Source organism: Aquarana catesbeiana, linkage group LG03, assembly GCF_042186555.1.
Source record: "Aquarana catesbeiana isolate 2022-GZ linkage group LG03, ASM4218655v1, whole genome shotgun sequence".
Taxonomy (NCBI): domain Eukaryota; kingdom Metazoa; phylum Chordata; class Amphibia; order Anura; family Ranidae; genus Aquarana; species Aquarana catesbeiana.
The window spans coordinates 721,620,234-721,639,989 of NC_133326.1; the positions used below are offsets into that span (position 1 = coordinate 721,620,234).

Below are 19,756 nucleotides of genomic sequence, written 5' to 3' on the forward strand. Positions count from 1 at the left end.
CCCGGGTACCTGCCCAAGAACCGCTGCACCACCAAGTTAAGGTCGTGAGCCAAACAGGGCACATGGGTCAGTTGTCCCTGTTGGAGGGCGGAGAGGAGGTTGGTGCCATTGTCGCAAACCACCATTCCTGCCTTAAGTTGGCGTGGCGTCAACCACCTCTGAACCTGCCCCTGCAGAGCTGACAGAATCTCTGCCCCAGTGTGGCTCCTGTCCCCCAAGCACACCATTCCACAAACTCACGGAAGGGGGCAGAGTCTACCAGCTGAAAAGGTAGCAGCTGAAGTGCTAGCAATTTTGCCAAGCTAGCATTCAAGTGCTGGGCATGTGGATGGCTGGGAGTGAACTTCTTTCTGCGGTGCAGCAGCTGGGGCAGGGAAATTTGCCTGGTACAACCTGACATCGGTGTACTGATAGCAGATTGCCCGCAAGTACTTGGCTGTGACACACCTAATTCTACACCTTCATTCCTCTCAGTGCAGGTCTCAGAGAGGACTGATTGTATCGTGGGGTTGGAGATCCCAGCTGATGAGGAGCAAGGAGAGGTCCTCTTTGTTCTTTATATCAAAAACCGGGGGAGAAGGGACTTATGGACTTTTTAGGTGCCTAAAAAGTCCATAAGTCCCTTCTCCCCCGGTTTTTGATATATGTAATTAAAAGGACGCGGCACGGTACTATCTTTAGTGTATCCACGGCGCCACTCCGTGTGATGATACACATTTTCTATAGATTTTTCCTCTTTGTTCTTTGGTGTGGGTCTTTTAGGTACGCTTGCCAACGAACTGTATGGCAGGTCAACATATGTCTGGTCAGGCATGTGGTGCCCAAGGGGGGGATTTTTTGGCCATGCGAGATACGCTTGAGACATATGTTGCAAATAGCAGCGGTGCGATCTGATGCACTCATCTCAAAAAAGGCCCACACCAAAGAACTTTTGGAATATTGCGCAGAGACAGCAGCGCCCTGCGGTGTGATGCAGTCAGTGTGCTGCCCTTAGGCTGGCCCCTGGAGGGCATCCTTCCTCTTTGGTGATGTGCCTCCTCCTCCTCTCTCCTATCAGTCACCCACGTTGAGTCAGTGACCTCATCATTCCCTCCTTCCTTATCACTGGAGGAAACCTGGCAGTATGCTGCAGCAGGGGGGAACATGACTGCCAGATTGCTGTCCTTCTTGGGCACCCCCTCTGTCCGTGCTCACGTTACTGCCTTCATCTAGCTCAGTACCATCATCAGAGCCTTCAAAACACTGGGCATCCTCCTGGAGCATGCACACAACACTGTGGTCAAACAGTTCGAGGGACTTCTCAGGAGGACATGGTGGGGCTAGGGAAGGAGTCACTGATGCCATTGAGCCAAGGGAAGAGGCCGCGTTGGCAGCTGCTTTGCCAGACAAATTACCCTGAGCCTGGGTGAGAGAGGATGAGGAGGATGAGGAGGGCTTGGTCATCCACTCGACCAAGTCTTCCACATGTTGCGGCTCAACACAGCCAGCTGCAGAAAAAAGGCCAAGCATGTCCCACGGCTACGTGCTGATGAGGATGCACCTTGTCCATGACCAGCACTGTTGCCTCTAGACACAGAGCCTGCTTGCCATCTTTTATTGGCTTGTGACTGTCTGCCTCTCCTTGTTGGCCTTCCAGACACACTATTGGCCTGCAGTGAGCTGCACAAAACTAGGATGTATATATATATAGCGATTATACTGCAGCTAGCAGAATCAACTGCCTGCCTGTAGTATTATTAGCATGATAACACCTGCACTTGCCTTAAGGTAGTTATACTGTAGGTGAGACTGTGCAGAGTACACAGTACATTAACTGGAAATACTTCAAAGAGCCTACATAAGCACCTGGCTGCAGTTAGCTATACTGTAGGTGAGACTGTGCAGAGACTGTGCAGGGTACACAGTACAGTACAGTAACTGGAAATACTGTAAAAACACCTGCCTGCCTGTCAGTATATTAGGAAGAGAAGAACAGGATCTAGCTAAACTGATTACAGTGTATATATATAAATATATATATATATATATATATATATATATATATATACAGACACACACACACACAACACCTGGGATGCATATATATACACAATACACTGTAAGTGCAGCTAACTGACTCGCCTGCCTACTCTAACTTAAATCAAATGACACTGTCTGTCTCTCTCTCTGTCTCTCTATCTCTGTCTCAACGCCGGAACACACTACACAGGGCCGACATGCAGGCGGCCTTATATAGTGTGGGGCGTGTACTAAACCCCCGAGCCATAATTGGCCAAAGCCTCCTTGGCTTTGGCCAATTACGGTTCTCTGTACACACAGTGCTGTGATTGGCCAAGCATGCGAGTGATAGTGCATGCTTGGCCAATCATCAGCCAGCAATGCACTGCGATGCCGCAGTGAATTATGGGCCGTGACGCGCCTCTCGAATTTAGTGTGAACGGACCATATCGTTCGTAATTCGGCGAACGACCAAACACACGATGTTCGAGTCGAACACGAAGCTCATCCCTATTTGAAACTGATCGCGGCTGTAATGTATTGTTGGATCCCGGCAATATAGATAAAAATCATTGAAAAAATTGGCATGTGTTCCCCCCCAGTCCATTACCAGACCCTTCAGGTCTGGTATGGATACTAAGGGAAACCCCGTGCCAATTCTTTTTTTTTTTTAATGGTGTAGGGGTCCCCCCAAAATCCATACCAGATTTTGGGGGAACCCCCCAAAATCCATACCAGACCCTTATCCGAGCATGCAACCTGGCAGGCTGCAGGAAAATAGGGGGGGGATGAGAGAGCGCCCCCCCCTCCTGAACCACACCGGGTCACATGCCCTTAACATGGAAAGGATGTTTTGGGGTCCCCCCCAAAACATCTTGCCCCATATTGATGGGGACAAGGGTCTCGCCCCCACAACCCTTGCCCGGTGGTTGTGGGGGTTTGCGAGCGGGGGGCTTATCGGAATTTGGAAGCCCCATATGTGAATGGGTATGGGGTACATTGAACCCCAACCAATTCACTAAAAAAGTGTCAGAAATAGTAAAAATGACAGGAGACACTTTGGGACAAGTCCTTTATGCAAATCCATCTTCGATGACAGTGTTTGACGGAAAATAAAAAGAAAAAAAAAACACAACAACCCTGCCTCCATGAGAGGCTCCCGCCGACTGACGCTTCTTCGCGATGACAGCTGTTATAAATCTGAGGGCGGGGCCACCCAGTGACGCAAACGGGTGACTCCACCCCCTCTGATGCCACATGACATCAGAGGAAGGCAGGTCATACATTTACATCAGGAAGTGGCCCCGCACTCAGCTATATAACAGCTGTCGGGGGCGTGGCTTGGTGCCGAACAGGAATGGCTGCCTGACTTCCTCGCTCTGTCCCACGGAGGTCCTGCTAGCTGACTAACGGAGCCCTTCAGCACAGCAAACATGGGGAAACCGAAGGACAAAGCATCACAGTCCCGGTCCCGATCCCCTAGAGGCACAGACTCGCTCTCCGGACACAATATCCTGGAAATATTCCGAGCGCGATCACGCGAGGCCCCGGCTTCAACTCCGGCCTACTCCAGAGCACGCTCCTCCAGCCTCAGCCCTGCCAGGAGAAACCCTCAGCGCACGGAGAGCCCCTCTGCCGCCCGCCCACTTAACATGAGCGATCTCAGATCGGTAGCAGCAGACATAAAAGAATCTTTTGCTGCTGCATTTACAGATCTCAGGAGAGATATTCAATCGATGCATATGCGGATTGATGACTTAGAAACAACCACAACCTGCCATGATGCCGCCTTACAACAGCTACAGCACTCATCTCAGACGTACAATAGCCAGCTTAGAGACTTACATAGACACATGGAAGATCTGGACAACCGTGGACGCCGCCATAATCTACGGGTAAGAGGTATGCCTGAATCTGTTGAACAGAATCACATAACACAGGCCACAATCCAGATCTTCAACGATTTGCTGGGTAGACCCCCTGAGACCCCCATCGAATACGAGCGTCTACACAGAGCTCTTAAACCCAGAGGCAGGGACACAGATCCTCCCAGGGATGTGGTATGCTGCCTAATAAATTTCAGATTGAAGGAAGACATCTTGAGAAGAGCTAGGGAGCGCCGCAGTTTGCTGTATCAGGGAGCAGAAATCAAGATTTTCCAAGATCTGTCCCCTATAACCCTGCAAAACAGAAGAGACCTGCGCTCGCTGCTCGACCTGTTACGCCATAAAGGGATCCAATATCGCTGGAGGTTCCCCTTCTGCCTATCTGCATCAAATGCCGGATGCACTGCCAATCTGAAAGTCCCGGAAGATCTCAGGGGGTTCTGCAATACACTACCGATACCATTCATCGAACTCCCGGACTGGTATAGAGCCTTTCGTACCCCCTAGCTCCAAAGAACCAACTCCATGGAAGCTATACCGGTAAGAGATGAATTCCACATCAGAAGGCGCAGATCATCCTCTCCAAGACCACTTCCTCAAAGGGATCAGCAGGATAGAGATCGACAAAGCCCAACAGCATCCCCGGCCCACAGGCGGGCCAGGCCAGATCAGTCTTAATGACTCCCTTTCAAATACTTGAGGATAACACAACTCATGTTCAGAGTTGCCGTCTTTTTCAGGCCGCCGCCCCACCCCAAGCCCCAGCGCCATCGAACCAGGACAGGATAACAAACTGACCGGCGCCTCAAATCCATACTGCAAAGGCCTATTTAACACTCGACTAGGACCTGCTCCTCCATATACGGATAGACACTATTGCATTTCTACAATTGTAGAAACTCCTGAGGATCCCATGCTTTCTCCCTCCATATAAGCTCAACAACAGAACATCCTCCCTAGAGAGATAACCCTCTTCCAAAGACCCCCACAGAATCCAAAGTATCGTACCCCTAAGAAGCATAATTTAAGCTGAATCCAACACCAGTGGAACACTAACTGATCGAATAACTGGCTACCATGCGATCCACCAATACCCTTATTCAACTGTCAGCCTGTATTAAGCTTATGAATGACAGCTTGGGATAGATCCCCATCATCCAAATGGAGTCCTCCGCTGCAGTTAATAACACCCCTTGGGTCTCCTTTCTCCCCTTCCTCTCCTCTCCCCCTCCTTCCCTCCCCCTTCCCTACCCTCCCTAACCCCCCCCCCCACACACCCAGGTACCTTCTTAAGACCAAAGAAGCTACACCAATGAGATGGACTGAGCACCCGAGACAAGTTTAAGCTAGGTGCTTAACCTACGGTACCCCACTATGCTCCGATTTACATATAGAGTTCTTTCTTTTTTCCTTACTTGTATTCCCTGCTTTTGAATATATTTTTGCTAATTTACTTGCTATGTATGTCAGAAAAAGGGGGGCTCGTCCCACATGGAAAATGTCTCTCTCCTTGAACAACGCACCTCTTCTCGCTGTACCCACACCAGGGACTTCCATGTGGGGCGAACTTCCTAATGGTGGACAGGTTCTTTTTAGCTAACAACTCTAGGGCTAACACCGCTGAGTTTTGTACTGACAACTGTATACCCATAAAATGCCGCTATGTACCTAACTCATTGATGATTATTACCATTAGCAGCTATGGGCCACTATTAGGAAACACAACCACTTGAGGTGAGGTTTTGTCTTATCCCGCTGATCGGACCATATCTCGACCAGTTCATACACCTAAACCTCAATGAATGAGTCCATACTCCTCCCCCCCCCCCCCCGTAGCCAAATTACCCCTCTAAATTATGGCGAGCTAACCTTTTCGAAGTTGCTCTACCTCACGCCCCCACAAATCCCCGTAACCAAGTACGAGGTTACATATTGCACTAAGTCCGACTTATTACTAATATTATTATTATCATTATTATTATTAAGATATGTTTATATATGGTTTAGTCCTACAACTCTTCCTGTGCCTTTATACTTGCTCTCAGGGTGGCGACCTCCCCGAGTTTATTAGCATAGCAAGATATTCTCTTGGTACATAGTCTAAAGTTTAATGTTTCAATTGTCTATAATGTTGACTGTTAATGATACCACAACATCAATCTGAGATCTTTCACCACTTCTTTTTCCTTTGCTATGAAAGCAGGCTCCCTCCCCACAAGTTGAATAGACCTATGACGACCTCCCATGAACAGGACATCCTACAAACCTACCTCCGGACACTTTCCACTCCTCCACACAACGGGACAGTGACTATCCTAGTTGACCCATACCGGACGTTTCAACCCCCAACAGGGTAAGGTAGCTGGACTACTATTACCTCCGGTAAGTACATCTTACTCCTCGCTAAAAGCCACCACTTGACTAACCTCCTCCCATCTTTCTCTCAACCCCCTCCCCCTTCACATACCCTCTCCCCCCCCTCTCTTTACCTGGGTCTTGCCCCCCCTGGTCTCCACTGTAGCATTCCCCACTGTAATGATTAAAAACCTATCAAGGGCATATAATCCTCCACAGACTCCACCTACCCACATTGGTCACATTTGTAAAAGGCAGCCCCACCTCGTGACTAATCCATCAACTTGATAATACCCAAATACCATGGCTTCCCTACATTCCAGTCCGCAACACACCACACTTAAAGTGGTCTCTAAAAAAGTTAAAGGGCTAAATATCCCTGAGAAGCGTAGTCAAATCCTCAACATGATGAGTAAGTTGAAGGCAGATGTGGTGTTTCTGCAAGAAACTCACTTCCGCACGAATAACACCCCTAAACTCGCAAGCCGTATGTACCCTACATCCTTCCATGCCACTAACTCACTAGCCAAAATGAAGGGGGTCTCGATTTTGCTCTCTAAAAACCTCCCTTGGCAACTGACAGATTCCCTCGTAGATCCAGAGGGCCGCTATTTATTTCTAAAGGGAGTTATCCATAATCGGACGGTCACTTTAGCAAATATATACAGCCCCAACACTGCCCAGGTCAGTTTCTTCCGCTCTATCGCAACCATCCTCGCAGACTTTCAATCAGGGATTACAATCCTTGGGGGCGATTTTAATGTGACACTTCAGCCCATCCTAGATTCCTCATCGGGTTCTTCCACCCTGCCTTACAGAGCACTGAGACAAATCAAGATACAAATGCAGGAACTCCTTCTACACGACACTTGGCGTACCCTACACCCGAATGAAAAAGACTACTCTTTCTTCTCTGCACCTCATAACAGGTATTCCAGGATAGACTACCTCTTTCTCTCCCAAAAAGATCTTCCCTTCCTAAAATCTGCTACCATTGAACCCCTAATCCTTTCAGATCACCACCCGATAACCCTTTCCCTAACCTTCCCGGAAAGGAACTTGGTCACGAAGATATGGCGACTAGACCCATCTCTCCTCACTTCAGAAATTGATACCAACCACATCCGCACTAGCCTAATTAACTACTTCCGGGAAAATTGACAACTCCGAGACAGCACCCCTCACCCTTTGGGAAGCACACAAGTGTGTCATCCGAGGGGAATTTCTCACACTTAAGGCCAGTCGGAAAAAAGCACAACAGACGACTATGCGGGAACTAACTAACAAAATAAAGAGACTAGAACTACTTCACAAGCAGTCACAGACACAAGACACATAACTAGAACTTATACAAACTAGGAAACTTCTCCTGGAAGTCCTCAACCGCAAAACCCGACGCAAATTTATGCTAAATCAAAAGCTATTTTATGAACAGGGAAACAAATGCGGGAGACTATTAGCCAGAGCTATCCAAACTAAGAAAGCTAACACTAACGTCCACACCATAAAAGACCCCTTAGGCAACTCAAGCTCGAATTCAGCAGACATAGTGTCTCAATTTGAACGCTATTACACAGAACTTTATAATATACCCCAGCAACCCGAAGCAACTGTAGGACAAAATCCTAGAAAAGCCCTTATCACAGACTTCCTCAAAAAGTTCAGCCCCAAACCCATACCCCGGGAAGATGCCCGCGATCTAGACAACCCCATATCCGAGGATGAACTCAAGAGAGCGATTAAACAACTAAAAACGGGCAAAAGCCCGGGCCCAGACGGCTTTTCAGCACCTTATTACAAGACATTTGTAGATATACTCTCAGCCCCATTTCTGAAGGCATTTAACTCCCTAACCTCAACAACATTACCTTTTCACAGATTACTAGAAGCGCATATCACGGTCATACCAAAGGAGGGGAAGGACGCCACTTCAGTCACCAGTTACAGACCAATCTTCCTACTCAATGTAGATCTCAAATTATTTGCCAAAATTCTAGCAAACCGTCTCCTTCCCCTCCTTCCCTCAATAATAGGGAAAGACCAAGTAGGATTTGTTCCTGGCAGAGAGGCCAGGGACAACACCATTAAGGCAATCAACTTAAACCATTGGCTAACCTCCAAAAACCAAGGAGGCTTCTTTCTATCCCTGGATGCTGAGAAGGCGTTTGACAGGCTGGCTTGGGACTACCTGGGGGCGGTTTTACGCCACTTAGGACTACAGAACCGAATGTTCAACCTGATTATGTCCCTATACACCACACCAACAGCAAAAGTCAAAGTCAACGGCCACCTGTCAGACGCCTTCTCCATCCGGAATGGAACGAGGCAAGGATGCCCACTATCCCCTATCCTTTTTATTTTAACCCTAGAACCCCTACTACATTGCCTACGATCGAACGAGAACATTAAGGGCATACCCATAGCAAGACATACGTATAAAATAGCGGCCTTCGCCGATGACATCCTGCTATTCTTAAGTGACCCACTGACCTCGATCCCAAACCTGCTTAGAGATTTTGACCTATTCCGACAAATATCCAACCTAAAGATCAACTTCTCAAAATCCCATGCTCTCAATATATCTCTCCCGAAAGACCTAGTCTCCCAATGCCAAAATAATTTTCCCTTCGTATGGAAACAGAACGCCATCACATATCTGGGAATCCAATTGACTACACACTTATCGGACCTATACACAAAAAACTTCACCCCGTTGATTCGCACAATCTCAGATGACCTACGCAGATGGGATAAACCCCATTTCTCATGGTTCGGTCGTGCGGCCATCCTGAAGATGAATGTTCTCCCTCGTATCCTATATCTGCTACAAACAATTCCCATCAAACTCCCCGCAGCTTTCTTTCAAACAATTAAACAGCAATCTCTGAAGTTTCTATGGAAACATAAGCGCCCAAGGATAAGTTTCGCCCAACTCTCAAAACCCAAAACTAAAGGGGGTATTGGTCTCCCAGACCTTCAAAACTATTCCCGAGCCTGCCATCTGGGAAGAATTGTAGACTGGTCAGTACACGAGGGGGTTAAAGATTGGGTGAGACTAGAAGGCTCTTTTTCCCACTTGTCTATCAGAAACATCCCCTGGATTCTCCCTTGCCATATTCCAAAAACCCTAAAAGAACATCCCCTAATAGAAGCCACCCTCAGTAGCTTCAGAGAAGTATGTAAGAAATTCAAAATTTCCTCTAATCCGGGGCCCCTTACACCTATTTGACTTAATCCAGCCTTTACTCCGGGGATGTCCAACAATTTCCTCAAAGATACTTGGCCACACAAAGACATGTCAGCCCAACACTTCAAGGATGGCAAATTTCTAGACCGTACTTCACTCCCAACAAATGTAGGGGGCGAACCTCCCCCTCTATGGAATTACTTCCAGATTCGTCATTTTCTTACAATAAACCGAAACACATCTCTATCCAGAGATCTAACCCCATTTGAAAACTTATGCTCCCAATCCACACCGCAACAACATTTGATTGCGAACACTCACTCTATGCTTTATGCCTCGACTTCCCCTAAGGACACCAAAGCATGCCAGGTTTGGGAAAGGGAACTTCAAATAGACCTAACAGAAGACAACTGGGAACGCATTTTCACAATAGCGCACAAAGGCTCCCTCAATATCATGACACAAGAGAATAACTACAAAACCTTATCCCGGTGGTACCGTACACCTGAATTACTAAATAAATTTAACCCAGAGACGTCAAACAAATGTTGGAGATGCTCTAATGAAGCAGGTACATTTTTACACATCTGGTGGTCCTGCCCACTTCTCCAGACTTTCTGGACACAGGTACATGACATCACCTCTCAAGTGACCACATACCCTCTGGACTATATTCCAGCTAGGCTTATTCTCCACCATTCCTCCACTTCAGCCCACACATACAGAAAATCTCTGGGGGTACATATGATCAACGCAGCCAAACTATGCATCTCAGCCCACTGGGGATCTCCCCTTACTCCAACTATATCTGAATGGTTTTCCCGTGTGGGCAAGGTGGCTGAAATGGAGGAACTAATCCACATTGCAAAAGTTTCACCATCGAAATACTCCCGAACATGGGCCTGTTGGACCCACTTCTGCACCACAGAGAGATATACCTCCATCATGGGGCTAAACCGTCCCGATTCCTCCAATGACTGACTGAGACACTCCAAATAACTCTTCTGAGAAACATACTTACTCAACAAGACCCGCTGATTTTCCCACTCCTGCCCTAATGCGGATCCCAGGGGGAAACCCCTTCAGACAGGGATCTTCCCACGAAAACCTTCATATCCTTGAAGCTCAGTGGAGACCGGGGAGGGGATGGGAACCCTCCTTCCCTTCCCCATGTTTGTCTTCCGCTCTATCCCTAAGTCCCACTCACCTCTATGTCTTTTCCCCCTCCCACGCCCCTACCCCACCCGCTCAGACGACGATAACCACATATTTATCCCCATGACTACTCCAATTCATGTATATAATTTTCTATTTACTCCTCACATCTTAAAAACTGACGAGACTACCCCCCCATACAGATATACCCCACCTTACAAACCCAACACTTCCATACGTGCTCAGGAATAAACAAACGGATTTATATCTAAATACATACTGCCACATCTTTAACTAGCCCCTTAATTTTGAAGCTATAATCAAGGTGGCACTCCTGCTTTATACAGTTCCAGATCTCAGATGATGAGGTAAACCTCGAGTTTGAGGCTGTTTAGTTCCTGTATGTATCTGTTTAATTTTCTGATAAACACATATCTGACTCGCTATACTTCAGTGAGATAAGTCATGTCAATAAGGTTTATGTTGTCTAAATACCTATTGTATGTAAAAACTGTGTAACAACACTTTGTTCACAATAAAAACTTTTATGGATAAAAAAAAAAAAATAAATAAAAAATGTCTGTCATTGGAGGAGCCTCCCATGGAGGTGGAGCTGTTGCATTTTTTTCTCTTTTTTCAGTCCGTCGGGCGGCGTGAGATGGATTTACATCGCGGGACATTTTTATTTTTTAATAATGGACTTGTCCCAAAGTGTCTCGTCAATTTTACTATTTTTTACACTATTTTTTGGTGAATGAGTAGGGGTACAATGTACCCGATACCCATTCACATGGGGGGCGGGTCTTGTTAAAGGGGGCTTCCAGATTCCGATAAGCCCCCCACCAGCAGACCCCCACAACCACCGGGCAAGGGTTGTGGGGAGGAGGCCCTTGTCCCCATCAACATGGGGGGGACCCCTGCCCCATTTTTTTAAATTTTGGCGCAGGGTTCCCCTTAATATCCATACCAGACCTGAAGGGCCTGGTATGGATATTAATTGTTTCTATATTGCCGAGCCCTGACAATTCATTACAGCCGCGATCAGTTTTAAATTACATTTTTTCCTTTAGAAATGTAATTTTTCTGCGGCACTGTTCTGTGTAAGGGAAAGATGTGCTACTTTACAGGCATACTAAGGGGGACCCCAGGCATGATATTTAAAGGAATATTTCATTTTTATTGCTTCACTTTAAGCATTATTAAAATCACTGCTCCCGAAAAAACAGCCATTTTTATAATTTTTTTCTGCATTGATACATGTCCCCTGGGGCAGGACCCAGGTCCCCAAACACTTTTTATATCAATAACTTGCATATAAGCCTTTAAAATTAGCACTTTTGGTTTTTCATGTTAGTGTCCCATAGACTTTAACGGTGTTCCGCGGCTTTTTGAATTTGCCGTGAACACGGCATAATGTTCGCTTTTCGGTGAACACCCAATGTTCGAGTCTAAGGCTGCTTTCACACTGGGGTGGTAGGGGGTGTCGGTGGTAAAACAGCGCTATTTTTAGCGCTGTTTTACCGCGGTATTCGGCCGCTATCGGTGCGGTTTTAACCCCCCGCTGGCAGGGCCGGACTGGCCTACCGGGATACCGGGAGATTTCCCGGTAGGCCGCCTGAGTTGCGGCTGCAGTGCTCCCCTCCTGCTCCTGTGTGTCACGGAGCTGGCTGGATCTGTGTTCGGCGGCCGCGCTGTAACACGGTCCCGCCCCCCTAGACCGGCTTGTGTGATAGTGGATAGAATCAGTGTTCCGCCTATCACACGAGCCGGTCTAGGGGGGCGGGGCCATGTTACAGCGCGGCCGCCGAACACATATCCAGCCAGCTCCGTGACACACAGGAGCAGGAGAGAGGGATCCAGTAGATGCCCGCCCGTACAGTCCGCCCTGTGTGCCTGTATAGGAGGATCGGCGGGGGGGGCGCATATAGAGGAAATTAGCTTTCTATATTCCTCCATGCAGCCGCTGAATACTTGCAGGAGGGAGAGGAGGAGAATCAAGTATTCAGCGGCTGCATGGAGGAATATAGAAAGCTAATTTCCTCTATATGCGCCCCCCCGCCGATCCTCCTATCCAACTTCTTTTACTGGCCCCCCCAGTTCTCCTTGTGCTCCCTGGCTCCCCCCCATGCTCTCCTCCCCTCACCACACTCTCCAGCCCCCCCCCCTCACAGTTCTCTCCACCCGTGTTTTTTCTGCCCCCCCCTGCTCTCCAGCTCTCCCCATCCTACTCTAGCCACCATCCCAGTGCTCTTCACTCCCCCAGTGCTCTCCACCCATGTTCTTTCTCCCCCCCAGTGCTCTTCAGCTCTCCCCATCACTCTCCAGCCCCCACCCCAGTGCTCTCCCCCCCCTACAGTGCTCTCCAGCCCCCCATTCTCCACACCCCTGTTTTTGGTACCCCCTGGTGCTCTCAAGCTCCACCCATCGCTCTCCAGCCCCCCCCCCGTGCTCTTTGCCCCCCGTGCTCTCCACCCCTGTTTTTTTTTGGCTCCCCCTCCAGTGCTCTCAAGCTTCCCCCCCAGCACTCTCCTCTCCCCACCCCTGTACTCTCCACTCCCCCCTGCATTTTGCCCCCACCCATGTGCTCTCCAACCCCCGCCAGTGCTCTAAAGTCCCCCGTGCTTTCCACCCCTGTTCTTTCTGGCCCCCACTGGTGCTTTCAAGCTCCCCCCATTGCTCTCCACTCCCCCCTGCTCTTTGTACCCCCCAGTGCTCTCCACCCCTGTTTTTCTGCCCCTCCCCCACTGGTGCTTTCAAGCTCCCCCCATTGCTCTCCACTCCCCCCTGCTCTTTGTATCCCCCAGTGCTCTCCACCCCTGTTTTTCTGCCCCTCCCCCAGTGCTCTTCGCCACCCCACACTCTTAGCCCCCACAGTGCTCTCCACCTCTGTTCTTTTTGGACCCCCAGTGCTCTCAAGTCCCCCCCCAGTGCTCTCCGCTCCCCATCCCTGTGATCTCCACTCCCCCCTGCTCTTTGCCCCCACCCATGTGCTCTCCAACCCCGCCAGTACTCTCTGCTCCCCCTTCTTTCCAGCTCCCACCCAGTGCTCTCCACTTCCCCAGGACCAGAGGACAGGCTGACTGGGGCCGGAAAATGAGGATGGCTAAAGGTGCAGGTGGCCAGGGACCACTCCATCTCACAGCAAACAGATCCTCTGGAAGGAGCACTGTCCCCATCCAAAACGAGAACAGACCCTGCCTGCTGTTGGCCATCATGGATATCCTGCTGGCATGCAAGGTACCGTACCGAGCATCAACAACACACCTTCCCACAGACAGGGACTGCTGACTGGGCCATGGGGCACAGGAGGGGCTGCAATGATGGGCACAGTGAAGCTGCATTCCTGGGCACAGTGAGACTGCATTCACTGGCACAGTGAGACTGCATTTGATGGGCACAGTGAGGCTGCATTGATGGGCACAGTGAAGCTGCATTGATGGGCACAGTGAAGCTGCATTGATGGGCACAGTAAGGCTGCATTGATGGGCACAGTGAGGCTGCATTTGATTGGTACTGATGAGGCTGCATTTGATGGGCTCTGGTGAGGCTGCATTTGATGGGCACTGGTGAGGCTGCATTGAGCTCCTGTATCATGTCTGCAGTCTCTGACCATCTCCTGTATCATGTCTGCAGTCTCTGAGGGAGTCTGCAGAGGAGTCAAGAGTGGGAGCACCGCCGGCACGGTGCACCTGAGAGGAGGTCAGTGACAGCACCGCTAGGCCAGTCTGAAGAGGGGGGTCACTGATGTAAGGGGGGAGTGAATACGATAATGTAAGGGGGCACCGATATAAAGCACAGCCTTATATCAGTAACCCACCCCCCCTTACCTTAGTGTATTCTTTCTGCGGAAGGTGGTCCCCCCCCCCCCCCTCCCACGTTCTGAGTTCCTGGGGTCCCCCTTGATGATTGATCACTTACCACTTTTAACTGGAATTTGCTTTTATTTATATATATATATATATATATATATATATATATATATATATATATATATACATATAAAGCCCTATGTGATTTCATATCTGTCTTATCTATATATAATACACTCTTCAAATGTGCATTTTATGGTTTTCCCTTTCATGAACAAGAAATCAATGACGTTATGCTGTTGCGGTGGTATAATAATGCTGTGGGGCTGGTATGAAATTTTTTCCAGGGCTGGATGTTATTCCCAGTACGGCCCTGCCCGCTGGTGGCCGAAAAAGGGTTAAAACCACTCGTATAGCGCGGCTATAGCCGCGGTATTGCCGCGGTATAGCCGCGCTGTCCCTTCACCGCTCCTTCACCGCTCCAAAGATGCGGCTTGCAGGAGATTTTTTCTTCTCCTGCCAGCGCACCGCTTCAGTGTGAAAGCCCTCGGACTTTCACACTGAACAAACAGCGGAGGCTGTTTTGGGGCGGTTTGCAGGAGGTATTTTTAGCGCAATAATGCCTGCAAACCGCCCCAGTGTGAAAGGGGTCTAACTGAGGTGTATGATATCCTCCCTGATCAGGCCAATCATACACATAGGCAGAACCTCCTCTGGGGGTGGGTATTGGGGAGTCTGTATTTGATTGATTTGGGGGTATTTTGTCAGGAACCTGACTAGGTAGAATAACAGCATTCTGACATTTAAATATCGTGCCGTTACCAAAATCATCCAAATCTCCGATAAATGTTCTTTTTTTTTCTTAGACTGAATTTCTAGAATAAGTTTTTTACATGAACTGACAGTTCGAGAAACTCTTCACTGTCTTTTTGAGATTCTATACTATTAGTGATATCTCTAATCTGTGAATCTAAAATTTTCATTTTTCTTTGTTTGCCCAAAAGCAAAAATTCCAACAGCTCAAAACCGTGTTGTGGTGAAAAAAATCACCCCATTCCCTCATTCATTCATCACCTAATAATCCATCATTTGGGGTACATCCTACCTGAGACGTCTAGGAGTTTGGCTGACAGATATTGCTTGAATTAGGTGATATCCCACCATGCTTTAACCTTTTTCTTGAAAATATGTCCCAATTTTTGAAAAGAATAAGATAAATCATTAGCATGATTGGTGGATTGGTTCCTTAAAAATATCTCTCTGATTTTAACCTCACGTTTTTCCAAATACTGGAAAACATCCATAATTGCCACTTGATTGGGATAAATTGAATGTGTAAATATAAATAAAAATTAATCAGCGCAATTATAATCCTATTCCTCCAGGGGTCCACTGCGGGAGATGAGCTGCTAATATTACCAGTGGTGGAGGTTCTTCACAAAGTCACTTATTTGATCGATCTGCATCAGCACTTTATATGGACACTTATTATTGGTGCTTATGATTTGCTATTTTGATCATTTTAGATTTATCGCTGCACTATTTTACTAATATGATTACTTTGTGGGATTTGGTATTTTGACCCTGAGTGATCAGCAGCTAGTTGGTATAGGATTATAATTGTGCTGATTGATTTTTATTTATAGTTATTCTAGGAGAGCTGGACAGGGCCGTAGAAGGTCCTTAACTTAATCAGCAGAACCAGTATCTGCTCCTTTGTGCAAGGAGGAACAGGATGAAAACTGCCAGAGCCCTACAAAATGACCTCCAGCAGGCCACTGGTGGGAATGTCTTTGACCAAACCATCAGAAACAGATTTTATGAGGGTGGCCTGAGGGCTTGACATCTTCAAGTGGGCCTTGTGCTCACTGCCCGACACTGTGGAGCTTGATTGGCATTTGCCATTGAACACCAGAATCGGCAGGTCCGCCACTGGCGCCCTGTGCTTTTCACAGATGAGAGCAGGTTCGCCCTATGCACATGTGACTGACGTGAAAGGGTCTGGAGAAGCCAAGGAGAACGTTATGCTGTCTGTAACATCGCTCAGCATGACCGGTTTGGTGGTGGGTCAGTGATGGTCTGGGGAGGCATATCCATGGAGGGACACACAGACCTCTACAGTCTGGACAATAGCACCCTGACTGCCATTAGGTATCGGGACGAAATCCTTGGACCTACTGTCAGACCCTACGCTGGTGCAGTGAGTCCTGTGTTCCTCCTGGTGCACGACAATGCCCGGTCACCTGTGGTAAGAGTATGCAGCCAGTTCCCGGAGGATGAAGGAGTTACCATTGAATGGCCCCCACTCTTGCCTGGCCTAAATCCAATAGAACACCTCTAGGACATCCAAAGCCACCAGGTTGCACCTCAGTCCGTTCAGGAGCTCAGTGATGCCCTGGTTCAGATCTGGGAAGCAATACCCCAGGACACCATCCGTCGCCTCATTAGGAGCATGCCCCGATGTTGTCAGACATGCCTACAATCAAGCATGTGGTCATACAAACTACTGAGGAACATTCTGAGTTGCTGCAATGAAATTTCAGCAAAATGGACTCACCTGCTGCATCATTTTTTCACTTAGATTTTCGGGGTGTCTTTGAATTCAGCTCTGTAGGTTAATTTTCATTTCCATGAAACAATGTGACATCTTTTAATTTCTAACACATTACCCAGTCCATTCCAGTGTAGATATCCAGCATGAGATTTTTTCCCCATTGAGATCGGATGTGTTTTTAAAGTGTTGCTTTCATTTTTTTTTTGAGCAGTGTAATTCCCTGCCCGATCAATGGTCAACTAATAAATGCTTTCTCTCTCTTATAGTTTGATGTAATAACACTAATAATAATTATAATAGAGATACTTACAGTCAATGAAGAGGAGACTGACGAGGATGACCACAACAAGGAAGGCCAATATTAGGAGGACCCCCAGGATCAGTATCACCCGGTACTTTGTACTCCTGGCAGCCGGAATCTCTACAGACAGAGAGGATAGTGAATAATCCTGCATGTATCATTCGGTATAATAATCCTCCAGAATTCTTATCTCACATGCAGTTCTGGGACAAGGTCATCTAGATCCCATGGCAAACATGTCAAATACCCCCCCCCAATATTTATGAGCACTATGTGTAAGCAAAAGTCCCCTCACCCCCCCAAAAAATCTGAGCACTAATCTGCATGCTTACCCCCTGAGTAACCAGCTCAAATCCTCTCTTTTCCCCATATGCCCCAGCCTCCCCCACCCAAAAAAAAAAAATCTTCCCCCTCCTAGCACAAATCCTCTACCTCTCAAATATCCTCTCCAAGCACAGATCCTCTCCCCCCACGCCAAATCCGCCCCCCACCGTTAGAAACACCTCCCAGGGAACACACTTAACCCCTTGATCGCCCCCTAGTGTTAACCCCTTTCCTGTCAGTGACATTTATACAGTAATCAGTGGCTATTTATAGCTCTGATCGCTATATAAATGACAATGGTCCCAAAAAAGTGTCAAAAGTGTCCAATCTGTCCACCGCAATGTTGCAGTCCCATTAAAAAAAAAAAATCGCAGATCACCTCCATTACTAGTAAAAAAAAAAAAAAATAATAATAAAAATGCCATAAATCTATCCCCTATTTTGTAGACACTTTTGTGCAAAATATACGCTTATTGCGTTTTTTTTTACCAAAAATATGTAGAAGAATACATATCGGCCTAAACTGATGAGTAAATTTGTTGGTTTTCTTATATTTTTTCTTGGGGTATTTATTATAGATTAAAGTAAAAAAATATTGCTTTCTTTTTTTTTTTTTTTTTTTTTTTTTCAAAATTGTCAGTCTTTTTTTTATTTATAGCACAACAAAAAAATAGAAAAACATCTTCCCCTTCCTAGCACAAATCCTCTACCCCTCAAATATCCCCTCCAAGCACAAATCCTCTCCCCCCACTCCAAATCCCCCCTGCCAACACAAATCCCCCATCCTAGCACAAATCCCTCACCCCCACACAAATTTCCCCTTCTAGCACAAATCTCCCTTAATCATCCTTACTAGCACAACCCCCCCCCCAAAAAAAAAAAATATATATATATATATATATATATATATATATATATATATATATATATATAATATTTTTAATACATATATATTTTTTTATATTTCCCTATTTCCCCTCTACCATAATATTACTTTATAGCACAACCCCCCCAAATCCCCTCTCCTAGCACAAATCCTCTTCCTCCACCCCCCTTCAGAACAAAACGCCCACCCCCTCCTCAAATCACCACTCCCTAGCACACCTCCCCAGATTTGCCCTCCTAGAACAATTTTTACTCCGAGCCGCTCCCCAAATTCCCCTTCTCAACACAAATCCCCTCCCCCTTGTGGTGCCCCCCCATACCTCACATGATACCACCAAGTCCATGGCAGCCCCCCTCCTGCCCACTCCTTGTCCCGGTCCTGCTCACATAAAGATATTTTACATTCACCCTGGATCATCTGTGTTATATACCTATATCACATCATGTCACCGGGTCATGCAGTATACAGTATATATCACATTGAGGTGTGACATTTATCCTGAAGCATGGCAACCAATGAGATTCTGGCTTTTATTACCTCTATACAGACATAGTAAGAGGTGATATCTGATTGGTTGCTCTGGGTTATAGATCCAGTATAGCAGTATTAGTATTAGTAGACATGTGTCCTATAAATGAAGACTCGGGTCCTCAGCTGTCTATAATGGATGAAGAGGATACCCCTCATTATAATAACTTACCTTTGGCTGTTGATGTATTCCTCATCCTCCGTACATTGAAATCACACGTGTTGGCATAAATATTCTCCTCAGAAAGGTGATCTATAGAGGAACAGAGACCTTCATGTGAAAACCTAAGATTCCAGGGAGGACACTCAGGCAATGCAATGCAGATATAATGGAGCTCTATAAGAGCGATGTATACTCTCCGCTCAATATTCCTCACATCAGACTGATTACTGATGGGCTAGGGTTGCCACTTTTTCTTCTACATCAAACCCGAACACTTTAGCGGCACACAGTCATTTTTTTTTTTTAGTATATTCTATAGGATTGTATCAGACCTGGGACATCTTTTGGCACTCCAAAGAGAATAGTAATTCCGGCACACATAGTGCCCCCCCTCACCCTCCTGTCAGGCCCTGTTCCGAGCCACATTTAAACATCTCCATAAGTGACTCTTTAAACATTTTTACAGGTTACATGTTTAGAGTTACAAAGGAGATCTAGTGCTAAAATTATTGCTCCCACTTCTCTACGCCTTCGGAGTCCTACCGGTTCTAATCCCCTCACATGTCCTGCGTTCTTTACAACGTTGCATTCTTAAATTTGTCTGGGGATC

The 19,756-nt window shown here is 47.1% G+C and overlaps 1 protein-coding gene across 1 annotated transcript in view; it reads right to left on the reverse strand.

Moving 5' to 3' along the window:
- The window catches only part of LOC141133726 (C-type lectin domain family 10 member A-like), a 72,369-nt gene extending 54,906 nt beyond the window's left edge, over positions 1-17,463 (reverse strand). The window contains exon 1 of the mRNA XM_073623248.1: positions 17,255-17,463. Coding sequence (XP_073479349.1) covers positions 17,255-17,399 — 145 coding nt within the window. The 5' untranslated portion in view covers positions 17,400-17,463. The remainder of the gene's footprint in view (positions 1-17,254) is intronic.
- Between the last annotated feature and the right edge of the window lie 2,293 nt (positions 17,464-19,756).